Source organism: Lutra lutra, chromosome 1 (genome assembly GCF_902655055.1).
Source record: "Lutra lutra chromosome 1, mLutLut1.2, whole genome shotgun sequence".
Lineage (NCBI taxonomy): Eukaryota > Metazoa > Chordata > Mammalia > Carnivora > Mustelidae > Lutra > Lutra lutra.
This window is the reverse complement of record NC_062278.1, coordinates 155,051,079-155,065,889: the sequence shown is the minus strand read 5'-3', so window position 1 is coordinate 155,065,889 and position 14,811 is coordinate 155,051,079. Positions and strand designations below refer to the sequence as shown.

The 14,811-nt window shown below is 44.2% G+C and overlaps 1 protein-coding gene across 1 annotated transcript in view; it reads left to right on the top strand.

Moving 5' to 3' along the window:
* EXOG (exo/endonuclease G) overlaps nt 1-14,240 on the top strand; it is a 31,777-nt gene extending 17,537 nt beyond the window's left edge. The window contains exon 6 of the mRNA XM_047740336.1: nt 8,325-14,240. Within this exon, the coding sequence (XP_047596292.1) occupies nt 8,325-8,780 (456 nt within the window). The 3' untranslated portion in view covers nt 8,781-14,240. The remainder of the gene's footprint in view (nt 1-8,324) is intronic.
* Nucleotides 14,241-14,811: the final 571 nt, after the last annotated feature.

The following is a 14,811-nucleotide window of genomic DNA, read 5'->3' as shown; positions in this document are numbered from 1 at the left end:
TAAGAGGGAAAGTGTCAGGATAACACTTAGGCTTTCAGTCTGAGGTCATGAAGACCAGAGAGAAGCAGGTGTGGAAGCTGCAAGTCAGGTGGTTTTGGCTATGGGAATGGGAGATAATTTGATGTCCAGGGCAGTCTGTGAGTTTGGTTGTCAGAGAGGAGAGGTTGAAGTGGCGATCTGCTTGGGAGTGGTCAGCCCTGGAGGTGGTATTTAACACTAGATGAGATCATGTAAGTGAGCACAGGCAGGAGAGAACAGATCTGTGGTCTGAACCTTGCGGGGGTTCAGACATTCGGAAGTCAAGAAGAGGAGGGTCCAGCAAAGGAGACAAAGGGGACAATTTTTGAGGCAGGAGAAAAATCCAGGGAGAGTGCTGTCCCAGAAGGTAAGTGAAGAAAGCATTTCAAGAAGGGAACGATGAGTGGAATGTTGAGGGAATAATGAACTGACCGTTGGCAACCTCCATAAGTTGTTGTGGTTTTCAGTCAGCTACACATCTGTCTTTACTTAACAGTACCCTCCGGCTTAGGTCCCTTTTATCTTGGGTTCCCCCTTCTTGGATTCCTTTTTTGTTTTGTTTTGTTGAAGTACATCCTCAGATTCTGGAAGAGTCATTGGATGGTAAGCTTGCTTGTCTGAAAATGTCCTAAAATCCTGGCCGCAGGACTCCGGAATCTGCAGGTGTGACTGGCTCTTCTGGGCAGTTTTACATACACTGTAAGGTTTGAGAAGCACCCCTTTAGAGAATATTTTTCTGGCTTCATCCTGGAGGCAAGACAAAGGCGTGCTGCTTTTTGTTGGTTGCACAATAATTCTGTAGATGGATTCTTCAGTCTCACACCTTGATTGACACCCTTTACTTACTGGATGGAGCACAGTGTAAGGGGCTGTGAAAATCCAAGCTTTGACTTCTCCTCTTCTCCTCAAGTTTTATCTGATTTGTCAGCTCCTCCATCTTCCAGAAATTAATGGCACTTCTTAGTCCACTAATGCATGACTCTGCCGTTCTCTGCACTTGCGTGAGTTGGTTCCGTGTCAGACCTTTTTGCTGCCATTTTGTGTGTATGTGTGTAATTTCTAATGGGGGGTTGTGGGGAGAGAAGCAGAAGCCTGGGCCCAGGTTGCCATCTTGAACTGGAAACCTTTATTCGTGAGTTTTTGCACATCCTTGGCAAAGCAAGTTGATACTTTTTTAACATTTCACATTGAAATAATTTGAAATTTGTAGAAAGGTTGTCAACGTAGAGAACCCCCTAATGTGTTTTGCCTAGATTCACAAGTCCTTAGCATTCTGTAGGTCTTGTTCCCTCTGCTCCATGCGCACACCTTGTTCTCAGTACTTTCTCAGCCATTCAAGCGTTTGTTGCAGATACCTTGTCTCATTTTCCCTAGATGCTCTGTTCTCTCACGTAACCACTGTATAGTTGTCAAGTTCGTGAAATTCAACATATAAGAATATTAGCCGTAGTACAGTCCATATTCACATTTTGCCGTTGCTCCAGTAACATTCTTCATGCAATTTTCCCCCCAGATTTGGAATGAAGTCCAGGACCACACATTGCATTTAGCTGTCATGTCTCTTTAGTCTTCTTTAATCTCAGCCTTTTTGTCTTTAATGATGTTGACATTGTTGACAAATATAGGCCAGTTGTTTTGTAGTATGTTCTTCAAATTGGGTTTGTCTATTGTTCCCTCTGATTAGATTCAGTGATGTTTCGGGCAGAACACTGTGAGCCTGTGTGGCCTCGATGTATCGCATTAGCTTGCGTATGCTGTCAGGCTGTCCTGTTACTGGCGATACTAACTTAGATCCCTTGATAAAGGTGTAGTATCCTTTAGATTTCTTCGCTGCTGCTATCATTTCCCCTTTGAAATTAATCTGATATCTGTGGTCGCCCTTTGAGACCCTGTAAGTATTCTTTTTCTCTTCAAATTGTCACTTGCTAGTTTTAGCAGCCACTGAAGATTCTGGCCTGAATCAGTTATTACTATAATTGTTGCCAAGTAATGATTTTCTAATTCTTATGTCTTCTGCTGTTAGTAATTGACATTCTACTGAAAGAAAGAGCTTCTCCTATTTTTTTTTTTGAAGATTTTATTTATTTGACAGAAATACAGCAAGAGAGGGAACACAGGCAGGGGGAGTGCGAGAGGGAGAAGCAATCTTACAACCCAGGACCCTGGGATCATGACCTGAGCCAAAGGTAGATGTTTAATGACTGAGCCACCCAGGTGCCCTGGAAAGAGCTTTTCCTTTTTATTATATCAGTATGGACTGATGGATTCTTATTTAATTCAGTTTTTAATCAATCTGCTGTGTATTCTTTTTTTTTTTTTTTAAAGATTTTATTTATTTTTTTGACAGAGAAAAATCACAAGTAGGCAGAGAGGCAAGCAGAGAGAGAGAGAGGAGGAAGCAGGCTCCCTGCAGAGCAGAGAGCCCGATGCAGGGCTCGATCCCAGGACCCTGGGATCATGACCCGAGCTGAAGGCAGAGGCTTAACCCACTGAGCCACCCAGGCGCCCCCTGTGTATTCATTTTGATGCTCAAATTGTCTTCGATTTGGCCAGTGGGAGCCCTTTCAGGCTATCTCCCATGTGCTTTGACACATCCTCATCATGTTCTTAGCACTTCTACTTTTTGGCATAACGTGATATTCCAGGCTCATCTTGGCCAGACTCTGGGATCAGCCATCTCTCCAAGGAGCCCTGGTTCCTTTTAATGGGAATTGGTATTTAGAAACCAGGATCTGGATGACAAGTTGATTTCTTGAGTGCTCGGTCTGCTGTTGGCGTGTCATGTGTGTTCACCACATTTATTTTTAGCCTTTTATAGTGGGTGGAGAGAGCCCCAAGGAACATAGTATACAAATTCTGTTGCCTTTAGTGGCTCACCATTTTTTCTTCATCTTTATTGTTCCTTTGTGTTTTTTTGAGATTAATAGACTCTCGTCATAAAGGAAACACTTACCAGTGAGTGTGTGTTGTGTGTGTGTGTATGCAAAGGTGAATGTTGATAGGAATGTATCTTCCTGGAGAGGGATATTGTTTTTTATTTTTATTTTTTAGAATTGTATCAAAGTGATTTACTTTTTTATATTTATGTTTTTCATGAACACCTTCTCTGTAGTAATGCAGCTTTTGTTAGATGTGATGTTATTTTTTCAGATCAGATGCTTTCAGGTGGAATTTTAAAGTTAAAAATCTGTAGTATATCTTTCAGCATGAAAGCAAAATATCCTTTGGTAAGTTAAATTGGAAAAATGGTTTCAGCCTGCCATATTAAGAATTTAGTTGGGCCAAACATTTTATACATAATGTGTATACACACATATATGCACGTAAACTTGGGAAAGTTTGGTTAAGGAAAACAGACATGGGAGACAAAACCAGCATGGGGAAGAAACAGAAAAATGTAGGATTTGTGCTGAAAAACAGTAAGTTCCTCAGACAGTTGGGTTAGAGCCTCATATAGGGAAGAAGACAAAAATAAAAGGAAAGGTTAGGGCTGGGAGGGTGAAACCTTAAATGCCCAGCTCAAAAGCATTCAGGCTGTTCTCTAGCAATTCATAATAAAACAGTTGTGGATAAAACCATGTCCTTTAGTGATGCTGAGAAAGGGGACACAGCATGGCCAAGCCCTAGAAACCATTCTGTTCCTCTCAAGGAATAAATATTTGAATTGTGAATTCCTGTTTTCAGATCCAGCCATTTAATATTTATTGCTTGTTTACAACTATATTCTGAACCTGATTTTAGGAGAATATAAAAACAGGGGTGTTTATTTAGTTTTCTTCCTGGGCAATGAAACATGTATGTGTATACCGGGGAGAAGGTGAAGCAAGTGAACTGGTGTTAATGGAGGGCTGTATCTACCATCCGACAGACAAGCAGTTTTAGACATGCTGTCTCATTCAGTCCTCACAAGCAGTTCTTACAAGGAAGTAGTGGCTATCTTTTATAGGCAAGAAAGTTGAGGTTTATAAGGGTGAAGTCGAAGTCACATAGCTGGTCATTATCAAAGGGGAGATCCAAACATGAGTCTGTCTACTTGTATGAGAACCACCAATCATTCTGTAGCATTGTTCTTCAAAGCTCTCGAAAGTCTACAGGAGAGGGGTTCTGTGCTCTTCCCGTATAGCAGCTTAAGGCCAGAAGGTAGAAGGTGGTGAAGAGGGAGAGCACTTGCAAGTGGTATCTGCTAGCATGCAAAAATAAGAAGGGAAAAGGGGCCAAGAGGAGGATCCCTTATAGGCAGGCAGAAATGTCTGTTAGAATATGCAGGAAAGGATCACAGCTTCATAGGACTTGCGTGAATGGGAGCCCAGGGGAAGATTAGTAGCAGTGATTTTATCAGAAGTGAGTCTTCTGACAGCTCTAATCAGAATCACCCCCTTTATTATAGCTGAGGTCATCCATGTGCTTTCCCTGATGGGCCTGTTTCAAGAAGAGATTGATTCCAGACAAGTGAACATACCTGAAGATTCTGGCCTGAACATTATAATTGACCTGACAAGAAAGTGAGCTTTAAATTTTTAAACTCGGTGGCGGTGGTGGTAATGTTAGAAGTGCTTAACAGTCTGTGTTTTCATTCCGCAACATACTCTCCAAACTAATTCTAAACTGTTCCTAGAGGGGGAGGAAATTAAAAACATGCCTCCAGGAATCGTGAGGCATTACCTGAAGTGATCGGGAGTAATTTTTTTTTTTTAAATCTCCTGTTTTCTCTTTAGGCAGAGCTTTTGTTCATTTCTGTGTTTGTTTTATTGAAAAAATAAATGATTTTACTGGCTAAGTATGTCCTTACTCCCACCCTCCATCTCCAGGTAGAATCGACAGTCTTGAGAGGGTGGTGCTTCTTGTCCTGTGACTAGGCAGTCAGTCTCCAGCCTCCTTACCTGGCGTGGACGCCCCCTGTGAGCAGCATAGTTTCCCTTGGTCTCTGCTGCTGCACAAGCTCCTCCAGAGGCTTGTGCCACACAGGGCTGACCACCTGCCTACCAGCTTGCCCGCGTGTCCTGACTCCCTTCTTCCCTTGTTCCTCTGTCCCCTCAGGTGTGGAGACCCTGTTTATCACGCTGTCATGATTTCTTTCACTTGATTGGCTTGACTTTTTAAGGGCTTGGTCTCTTGATGTGTCCAACAGTTTTATTTTTGGATTTTCTTTTTTGGTCCTACCAGGGGAATGTAACCAAATATATCTATCTGATTGTAGCAGGTACATGTATTTTCCTTGTGCTGCTGGTTAATTTTATTTACATAACAGTTGCTCTATGTATATGACCGGCACACCTAGCCTGAATGTCCTTTGTTGCCAGGCTCTTCTGGCACTGAGTCAGTGTGAAGGCCCAGTCCTGTGTGTGTGGCGCTGGGGCGGGGGAGAGCAAATTGTTGTTTCTGTCTCTTGGACAGAAAGAAACCTCAGGCCAGCGGGTATGCAGACTGACTGTAGGTGGTGAGCGCATGCCACTTTTATGGCTCTTCTGTATATTGTGTTTACTAGTTACACACAGTTGATTTCCAGTTTTTTGTTACAATCCTGACAAGAGTTCTGTACTTTTTGCTACTTTAACAGCAGTGAGGATTTCCTCTATAAAGTACTTTTATATCTGCATCTTTATGACAAAGATTGTTGCTGATTTACTGATACTGAAGACTTGGTATGTGTTCAGCCCCCAAGTCCTTTGCTGAGGGTGTCATTTGTGTCCATCCTGCTTCCTCTTGAAACCTGTTGTCCACCTTTAACTTGTCTAATCTTGCTTGATGCTGTGTTTCCCCAGAGTCCCTCAGCAGAACCATCTGTTGTACCGAATGCAATTACATCTTATCTTTTGAATGACATCCACTACAAAAATTGCTTTTTTCATAGTTTTCCCAGAATTGGGAGAATTTTATTATGTAGGTTGAATTGTCTATGAAGAAGATAAATTGAAAATTAGGATTTTGTTTAAGTCATAAATTCAAGGAAAAAACAGTGGCTTTTCTGAATTTCCAAATGTTGCCAGTTCCTATTTTAACAGGTTACAGATGTTTACTTCCTAAGAACAAAGCAGACTGAATCAGAGAAGATAGGGGCTAAGTTTTCATTTTTCTCTTTGTTTTTAGGGATAGTATTTTGCAGCTCCTTGTTGAAATACTGTAAGGTCATAGGTGAAATGATCCTACCTTGTGGTTCTTAGTAGGAATTTTTGTGTCCCATGAGAATTCTTAAAAGTAGTACTGGACATTCTCTAGCTATGGTGTGGGGTTTTGAAAACCTCATAGAAATGATTTATTTTTATAAATCTTAAAATGTCAAACTTCTTTCCTTCTGGCTGGAGTTTAATTACTCTGATTAGAAGCCCTGGTTGGCAGCTCATGGGCGCGACCATTAATTATTCTTGAATATGTTATTTATTTGTAGGCAGAGAGTCCAGGAGGAGAGAAAACAACCAAGTGAATGGTCTGGAGGGCTCCCCATACTGGGGGATCTGAGGCTGTGCTGCAGTGATGAAGGATGTCCACCAGGTGGCATCAAGGATTTGCTTAACTGTTGGCTCCCCAGCTAACCCTGCAAGCCCAACTAAACTTCTATCCCCCTGTGAACTACGGCTCAGCTGCAGCTGTGTCCTCAGGTCTGGTCCCTTGCTTCCCTTAGTGCTGTCTTGTGCCCTGTATTGGCATCTGACCACATTCTGCCTCCCGTGAAAGCAGTGGGGGTTGACTCCTCCTCTAGATGGGAAACTTCTTGAGACACTAGGGCATTCACTGTAAAGCTTGCTCCTTTCTGTGTTTCCAGCAGTGCCAGCCATAGCCCCTCTGAGTTGTCTTGTTGCAGTAACATCTGTTGGTGACCTGTGGCCTAACTGTGGACCTCCATAGAATTCACCTTCAGTATTTTTTGTTTGAAGAGTATGTTCATTTTCCTAGCTGCATAAATGACTTGTTGGAGGGCTGTAGGGTTTCATGCTTATAGACTGTGTACTTTCATAAACTTTACTCTCAAGTGAGCCCTGACCAGCTGCTTCCACTAACTTGAGAGATAGTATTTGGAGAAATCAGGCCTGTAGATGGGGCTTCCCTGCAGTCCCACAGTTGGTCTTGGCAGTGGAACCTCCATGCGTGCCAGACAGCAGATAGCCATGGCATTCTTAGGCTGTGTGCCATGTAGGTAGAAGCCGGAAAAAAGCAGGAAAGAATCCTTGTAGCTCTCATCCCTCTGCCTTATCTGGACTCCCAGCACAGCCTCTGGTGGCAGGCAGGTTTGATCAGGAGCGAATGCCCACGCAGACCGAGGAAGGGCCTGGGAGGGGTAGTAGTACATATGCTTATTGTAGTTGGATTGTATCATTTTATTGGAGACCATTAAGGAAATGGATATTCAGTTTTCTTTTTTCAGAAAACAGATACGGCTTTTAAGCCAGTTGGAAGGAAATTTGAAAAGGTTCCATAATAATGTTATTTCATCATTAGAGCCAACCTTCATTGGCAAGCAAGTTGTTTGCAGGCCCGACCCTGGCTTCTCTGTTGTCTGGATATCTTTCCGAAGTGTTTGGTTTGAGGGCACATTCAGAAGTTCTATGTTTGATAATAGGCCCAAGAGTGTGCAAAACTTGAGCAAGCAGCATTTACATTTACTTAATTTAATTTCAAAAATGAGCCCGTCTAGGCGAAACTGGAGCTAGTGATACCGATGTAGTGTGTCTGGCTGCTTTTCTGAGAGCTATTTGTTTAGTTCCCTAGTGAATTTGGTAAACTAAGGCCATGTTTTTATATCTCAAGCTGGGAGTTTTGACCTTTGAATGTTGAGAGCACCAGAAGTTCTGATTATGTGATGAAACAGCTTTTCTTGCCTGTTCTTTTGGGCATTCTTTTGCCCTTTGTCTTACAGTCAGAGCAGAGGATGTGACCTCTACTCTTTGGGGTGGCATTATTTTGAAGATTTTATTTATTTATTTGACAGACAAGTAGGCAGAGAGGCAGGCAGGGACAGAGAGAGGAGGAAGCAGACTCCCCTCTGAGCAGAGAGCCTGATGCGGGGCTCAATCCCAGGACCCTGGGATCATGACCTGAGCCGAAGGCAGAGGCTTTAACCCATTGAGGCACCCAGGCGCCCCTGGGGTGGCATTATTTTAAAGATTATAATCAGAATCTTCCTGTTAGATTCTCATCTTCTCTGTGAATCTGTATTTTGTTTTATTATTACTTTTGACAGTTGAATTTAAATTCATCGTTGGGGTAATTTATAAATGTTTTTACAGAAATGTGTTGAAAATCTTTTTAGGAGAAATTTGGGAACTGCCAGCATCAGTTAGCATTGCTAACACAGCTGCTTTGTTTTTTAGGTGATTGGTGAGGACAATGTGGCTGTTCCCTCGCACCTTTATAAGGTGATCCTGGCTCGCAGAAGCCCAATGTCTACTGAACCGCTGGCACTAGGGGCCTTCGTGGTTCCCAATGAAGCCATTGGCTTCCAACCCCAGTTAAGTGAATTCCAAGTGAGCCTTCAGGACCTGGAGAAGTTATCAGGACTGGTGTTTTTCCCTCGTTTGGATAGAACTAGTGGTATCAGGAATATCTGCTCTGTGGACACCTGTAAGCTTCTGGATTTCCAGGAGTTCACTCTGTACCTGAGCACAAGAAAGGTTGAGGGAGCCCGATCAGTCTTCAGGCTGGAAAAGGTCATGGAAAATTTGAAGAATGCAGGGATTGAACCAGATGATTACTTCATGAACTGCTATAAGAAGAAACTAGAAGAACTCAAAGCTAAGGAGCAGTCAGGAATCCTGGAGGGAAAATAATCTTAGTCTTTTTCTCCGAAGATGTGTCCTCTTCATTGAGCTCATGTGTTTTAGTGGCTTTGCTTTATAGAAATGATGAAATCCTAAACTTCAGACTAAATTTCTCCCCAAAAGATGAAAGCTCTAAAAAATTCTGTCAGTTTTTTATTTGACACGGGAACTAATTATTAAGGAAACTGTAAGACCTACAGATTGCATGCTGATCTTGCGTCAGGTTCACAGAGGACTCTGACCACAGGACGACGCTGTTTTTGTCTCTCTTTGGATGTTCGCACGTGAAGGCATTTTGTTTTCGTGCTGCTGAATCATGCATTATCTTTGATGTACCTCCTCAGCTTTCTTGGAGCCCAGTGTTATATGTTTTCTTTCTCTAGGACCCGAGTTGGTCTTGGAGGTGGCTTTTAGATATCCTCTGTGTGCTGTCCTGTCCACATGTGTTACTGTGTTACGTATTCATTTCTTGCTCCTCTGACATACCTGCTGGTCCTTCATTTCTGCCCTATAGAAGACCTTAGTGACATTTTCTGCTTACCTAGTGTGTTCTGTATATTAAGCTCAGTGCTTTACATGGATTATCTTACAGCAACTCTCTGAGGTAAATACCACTGTCCTCATTTTACACGTGAGGAAATTAAGCTTAAGTATTTTGTCCAAGGTTCACCTTTCCAAAGAAGTAACCCACAGAGGTAGGCATGTGGGGCTGAGAAGGAAGAGCATGACATAGACCGAAGTAATCCAGATACAGAGGTTTTGACTTAGAAATGTATACACATGGGTTTGGTGATTCTGGGCCCACTTGCTAAGAGGGGTTTGGTTTCTTGTCTGCCATTGAGCCAAAAGGTCTTGAATGTTCTCTGACTTGAACACTCCATAGCTCTTTGGGAAGAAACAATTACAGGTGTTTGAAGATTAGAGGGCATTGCTTTGTGGGGTTTACCAGAGCCCCTACTTGCCTCCAGGGATGCAGTTCTTTTAGTGACCGGATGGTGCCCAATTGTTAAGTTCTTTGCTTTCCAGGTGAGCAGTTTGTTCCAAAGATTATGGGGCCTAAGAAGGGCCTGTGTCCACAGATTCACCAGCTCATGGTTTGCTTCCCTCGGGCCCGCTTTCCTACTTGCCTACGGGAAGGTGGTGCTTTGGGCCAAAGACTCAAAGACAATTCTGATTATCTCTAAGGGAAACTGGCTGTTTTTCTGAGTCAGGTCTCTAGATTTGGGTTTACATGGAATCCTTTCAAGGGCTACCATAAGTATGGACAGCGAAATACCTTAAAATAGGGCCCAGGAGCTTGTCTAAATGTATCCTAGCTCTGCCGTCTTTCTAAGTGGTGTTACCAGAACAGTTTTTGTGGTGTTTTGTGTGTGTGTCTCTAACAGAAATGCCAAGATTTTAAGATAAAGGTAAGTTGATAATGATTGACCTTGTTCTGCTCCTTTATTTGGATAAAAAAGAAAGAAGTTGGGGGTTCAGAACATAGTAGCCTGATTAATACCAGTCTGTTTTATCACACTGTTTGCCATTAGCTTATGCCAGTCCTTTTCTTCCCGGGGATAAAGAGCCAAAATGTTACTGTGACCAAAAAAATCTGTTACTTTCTCTCCTCATTGGAGAGGGGATGGTGGGGCCTCCCGGTCTGGTGTTTCTCCCAGAGCCTGAGGGGGCGACTCTGGGGGAGAAGTCCTGGGTGCTTGGCATTCATCTCTAGAGGTGAGCCATCATCTCCTTTCCCTCACGTCTGGCTCCATGCCCTGATCTGGCCTGAATTTTCTTCAGCCTTGGACTTATTTCCCATGCTCTTTGCACTCCTGCCCCTCTACCTAGATGGTGGAGAATCTTGATTTTTGGATCAGTGAATTGAAGTGCCTTAGGTTTTTAGTATGAAAAGTGCTGCCTGGTCATTGTGAAAAATAGTTCCGTGCTTATAATAAAACATGCGGTCTCCCAGTCTTCGTTTTCACATGGAAGAGTTGTGTTGGTCTACAGGAGTGATCTTGACTTGTCTGAACATTTCCATTAAGAGTCCCTCCAGAACAAACTGAAATATAAATACTCAGTGGAGCTTGGAATTTTCCCCAGGATCAAATCACTTCAGCTTCCCCCGGTAGGACTGCTGAGTATTTGGACTTGGATGCAGGAGATCCCTAAGCCACTCCCCAGCACCGTCTGTCCCCTGATGGAATTATCTCCTCATTACCCACCTGAGCCAGGCAGCCTCCAGTGGGTCCTACCTTGGAGCCAGCCAAATTCTCAGGTCAGACCTGGGACTCTGCCTTACGTCCAGTGATGCTCAGGGAGTATATCTTGGCCAAGGGGAAGGCTGCATCCATCTTCATGGGCTCTGCTGCCAGAAGCCCAACTGCAGGTGAGGGTTATTCCCTGATCTCCCCGCCCCCAGTCACATCTTTATTTGAGACTCCAGGCTCTTTGGTCTCTGGATTGAGAACATTTGACCAATGTCATATGTGGCTAAGGTAGAACAGGTGTCCCAGCCTGTTTCTGCAGGCCAGCATTGCTGTCTTGCACTGTGACCTTCAAACAACTGAAAAACAGCTGAAAACCTCTGCCCCTCCGTCAGGCCTTAGAAGCACCCAGAGGGGAGATGTAGTGTGATCTTGAAGGAACATCCCTGCAGGGCTAGGCTCAGCCTGGAGCAGCCCCCACTCTAATGACCCTGCCTCATTCCTGTGAACATGTCGCTGTCGCTCACATCAGCAGCACATCCCTGAAGCTATCCCTGCTCAGTCCTTCACGGCTGCACCTGTGTGCCCTTATGTCTTCTGGGTGCACTCCATCATCTTGGTCTTTCCGTTCATTCTGCTGGAACTGGTCGGGGGGGGGGGGGCTTCACATCTGGTGTGGCACTGCTGCTCATTCCTGCCTCCACTCCCCACCTCATTCCGGCCTGCCTTCCTGGATGTCATTCACGGAGGTTATCCGTCAGGGGGTCTGGTGCTGCCTTTTCCAGTCCAGCCTCTCCTCCAGGAACTGACTTGTCAGTCATTAGTGCAGGTCAGGTGCATGAACCAATCTTTGATGTGGACCCTGTGTAATCTGGGGTGTGCAGTGGGGATGGGTGGATGTACTTCTCTTAGTGTTCCTGGACATGGCACTATGGCCTACGGACTGGTGTGCTCCTGTGTGCAGAGTACCTCTAGGGGTCACTGTGGCCTAGTGCCACATGGAGGACTCAAGAGTCAGCTGTGACACTGTCCAACACAGAACCTCTAGCTGTGTAAGCCACAGAGGGTGCAGTCAGTTTTGGACCTCAGACTCCAGGCTCTCAGGCCGGATGGAACAGCAGAGGCTGTGTTGTCCAGTGAGCCTCATGTTTGGTTCGCCAGAGGGGCCTAGCTAGCTTAATTTTTCCCAACTTTATTTTGAAAAATGTCTTTCCAGACAAGTTGAAAGGAGAGTTAAGAATGCCCTCTCCCCTCAATATTTTGTCCCATTTCCTTTCTCTTCTTGAGCCATTTAAAAGTAATTCATTGATTTAAAAAAAAAAAGTAGACACTTTATTCTTTAATACTTTGATCTGTATCATCTAAGAATAAAGACATTCCCCTGTATTGTCAGAATACTGTTATCTAAGAAATTTGTCAAGAATTCAGTATCATTTAATGAACAAAGTCTTAAAAGTTTGCCTAGATTTCCCCCCAAAATCTTAAACTTTTTTGGAATATCCAGGTCTCAGCCACGGTTTGTGTCTTGTATCTTGTCATGTCTAGTCTCTGCTAATCTAGAGCAGTTTGCCTAGTAAGCTTCAAAAATATAGAGATTCTTCAACCCCACCCTTGAAGATTATGACTCAGTAGGTCAGAAGTGAAGCTGAAACCTCTATTTTTTAAACACAAGCCACACTGCTGATTCTGATGACTCTCCAGGGTTTGGAACTGGACCAAGCCCCACTTTGCTGCCACTCCACCGACACACACATTCCCTAGACAGGAGTCCCCTCAGAAGGTGGGCTTTGAGCTCCTGACTATCAAAGGAGAACTTTCTTCCATTGCTTTGGGCCCCCAGGTACCCACTTTCCTTTATTATTGAGCTTCATAACATTAAGCTGAAACTTTCCCTGCAACTTACTCATCAGTGATAGGCCCTAAATGGCCATCCCAGGTACACAGAGCTGGCTGGCATCTGCTTTCACCTGATAGTCCTTTAGAGATAGGGACCTCATAAAGACATCTGGGCATCTCGCTTAATGCCCAGGGCATTCATGGATTTCCGACCTGCCACCATCATGTTATGTGGCCTTTATGGTGTGGCAGCCACATCTGGGCGAAGCATCAGACACAGTGATGGCAGTGCTGGATTGAGTGCTCCCTTAGTAGGGACGTTCCACTATTCTCACGGTACTGTTGGTCCATGTGGAACTTGGTCCAGCTAACAGCTCCAGGTCATTTTCCCATGGTCTGTTGTCAAGTTGCTTTCCCATCATGCACTCACACCGTCAATATTTGGAACACAAATATGGGGTTATGTGTATGCCCTACTGTTAAGATTTCATTTTGTTATAGTTTCTCCCCATCTTATGTGAGTTTGCATTCTTGATGATCCTGATTTGGCCATCTGACATGTTAGCTCTGCCTCCCAGCTTTGAGATTGCAGATCAGATAAACAAGCCTTCAATGTGTCTGTTAAACAAGCCTTCAATGTGTCTGTTAAAAACATTGAATGAGACAGAGCCATGGAAGATCCCGTTGGTAAAAAAGTTCATTTTATATGGCAACCTGCTTCACACACTCACCCAACAAGATTCATGTGACAATGATGTGCTCTGATATTTTCTAAGTTCAATTCTTTTCTAGTTCTTTTTTAAAAAGGGAAACAACACTGAATTGATTGCACAATGCAAAAATAAGTCTCTGTCACAATTTGCTTGTGAGTCACCCCGGGACAGTAAGAGTGCTTACTCTATCTCTGGGTGTGCACAGCATGGCTGGACCAGCACTTTGGATACCTCCCTATGTACGGAGGTGTAATTGGGTCCCCATCCCAGCTTCCCACCTACCGCAGCCTCCTGCAACGGACCTCATTTGTCCTGAATCAGGTTCCTCATATGGGAACAGGTTGAGGATGACTGGCAGGATCATTTGAGAATTGAATAAGCTAAGTCCTCAATAAATGTAGCCAGTTACTATGAATTCCTGTTACCAGCGACTACCAAAGACAATGTGTGGCCCCAAAACTCATACCTTGAAATCTAACCCCCTCCTAAAGGTATGAGGAAGTGGAGCCTTTGGCAGGGGAATAGCTCCACCCTCATGAATTAGATTAGTGCCCTTATAAAAGACCTCAGAGACCCCAGACTCCTTTGCCCCTCTGTCATGTGAGCACTGCACAATGATTGGCCCAACTAGAAGATGGGCTCTCATCAGACACTGAACCTGCTGGCACCTTGATCTTGGACTCCCCAGCCTCCAGAACTGTGAGAAATAAATTTCTTTTGTTTATAAGTCACCCAGTCTGTGGTATTTTGTTATAACAGCCTGAGCTGACCAAGACAATGACAGATGAAGGTCATCGTGTCCTGAGGAGGTGAAGGACAGAGCCTGATCTTAATATGGTGTTAGGCTCTGGGCCAGGTGGAAGCAATCCCGTCTCCCCAGTCCTGAGACCATTAGATGTGCTGCTACCAAACTTTCAACTCTCACTGCTCTGCAGTTTGCCAAGTGCTTTCACATCAGAGCTTATTCAGCCCACCATTTCACACGTGAGGAAACAAGCTCCAGGATGTGTGACTTAGGATGGTTTTCGGGCTCTCGCTCTAACATTTGCTCTCCCCCCTCCCCACAAAGCTGTTGGAGTTAGTTTAATTTGCTTTGTAATACAGTCATTCATGCTCATCTTGGCCCTGTCGGTCCCGCTAACTTCCTAGAAGCAGACAAATAATGGAGTTGACTCCTTTCTGGGGCCTCCAGAGGGGTCTGGAAGTAGAACATGCTCAAGAATGTTTTGGAGTTTGGGGCGCCTGGGTGGCTCAGTCGGCTGTGTCTGCCTTTGGCTCAGGTCATGATCTTGGGGTCCTGGG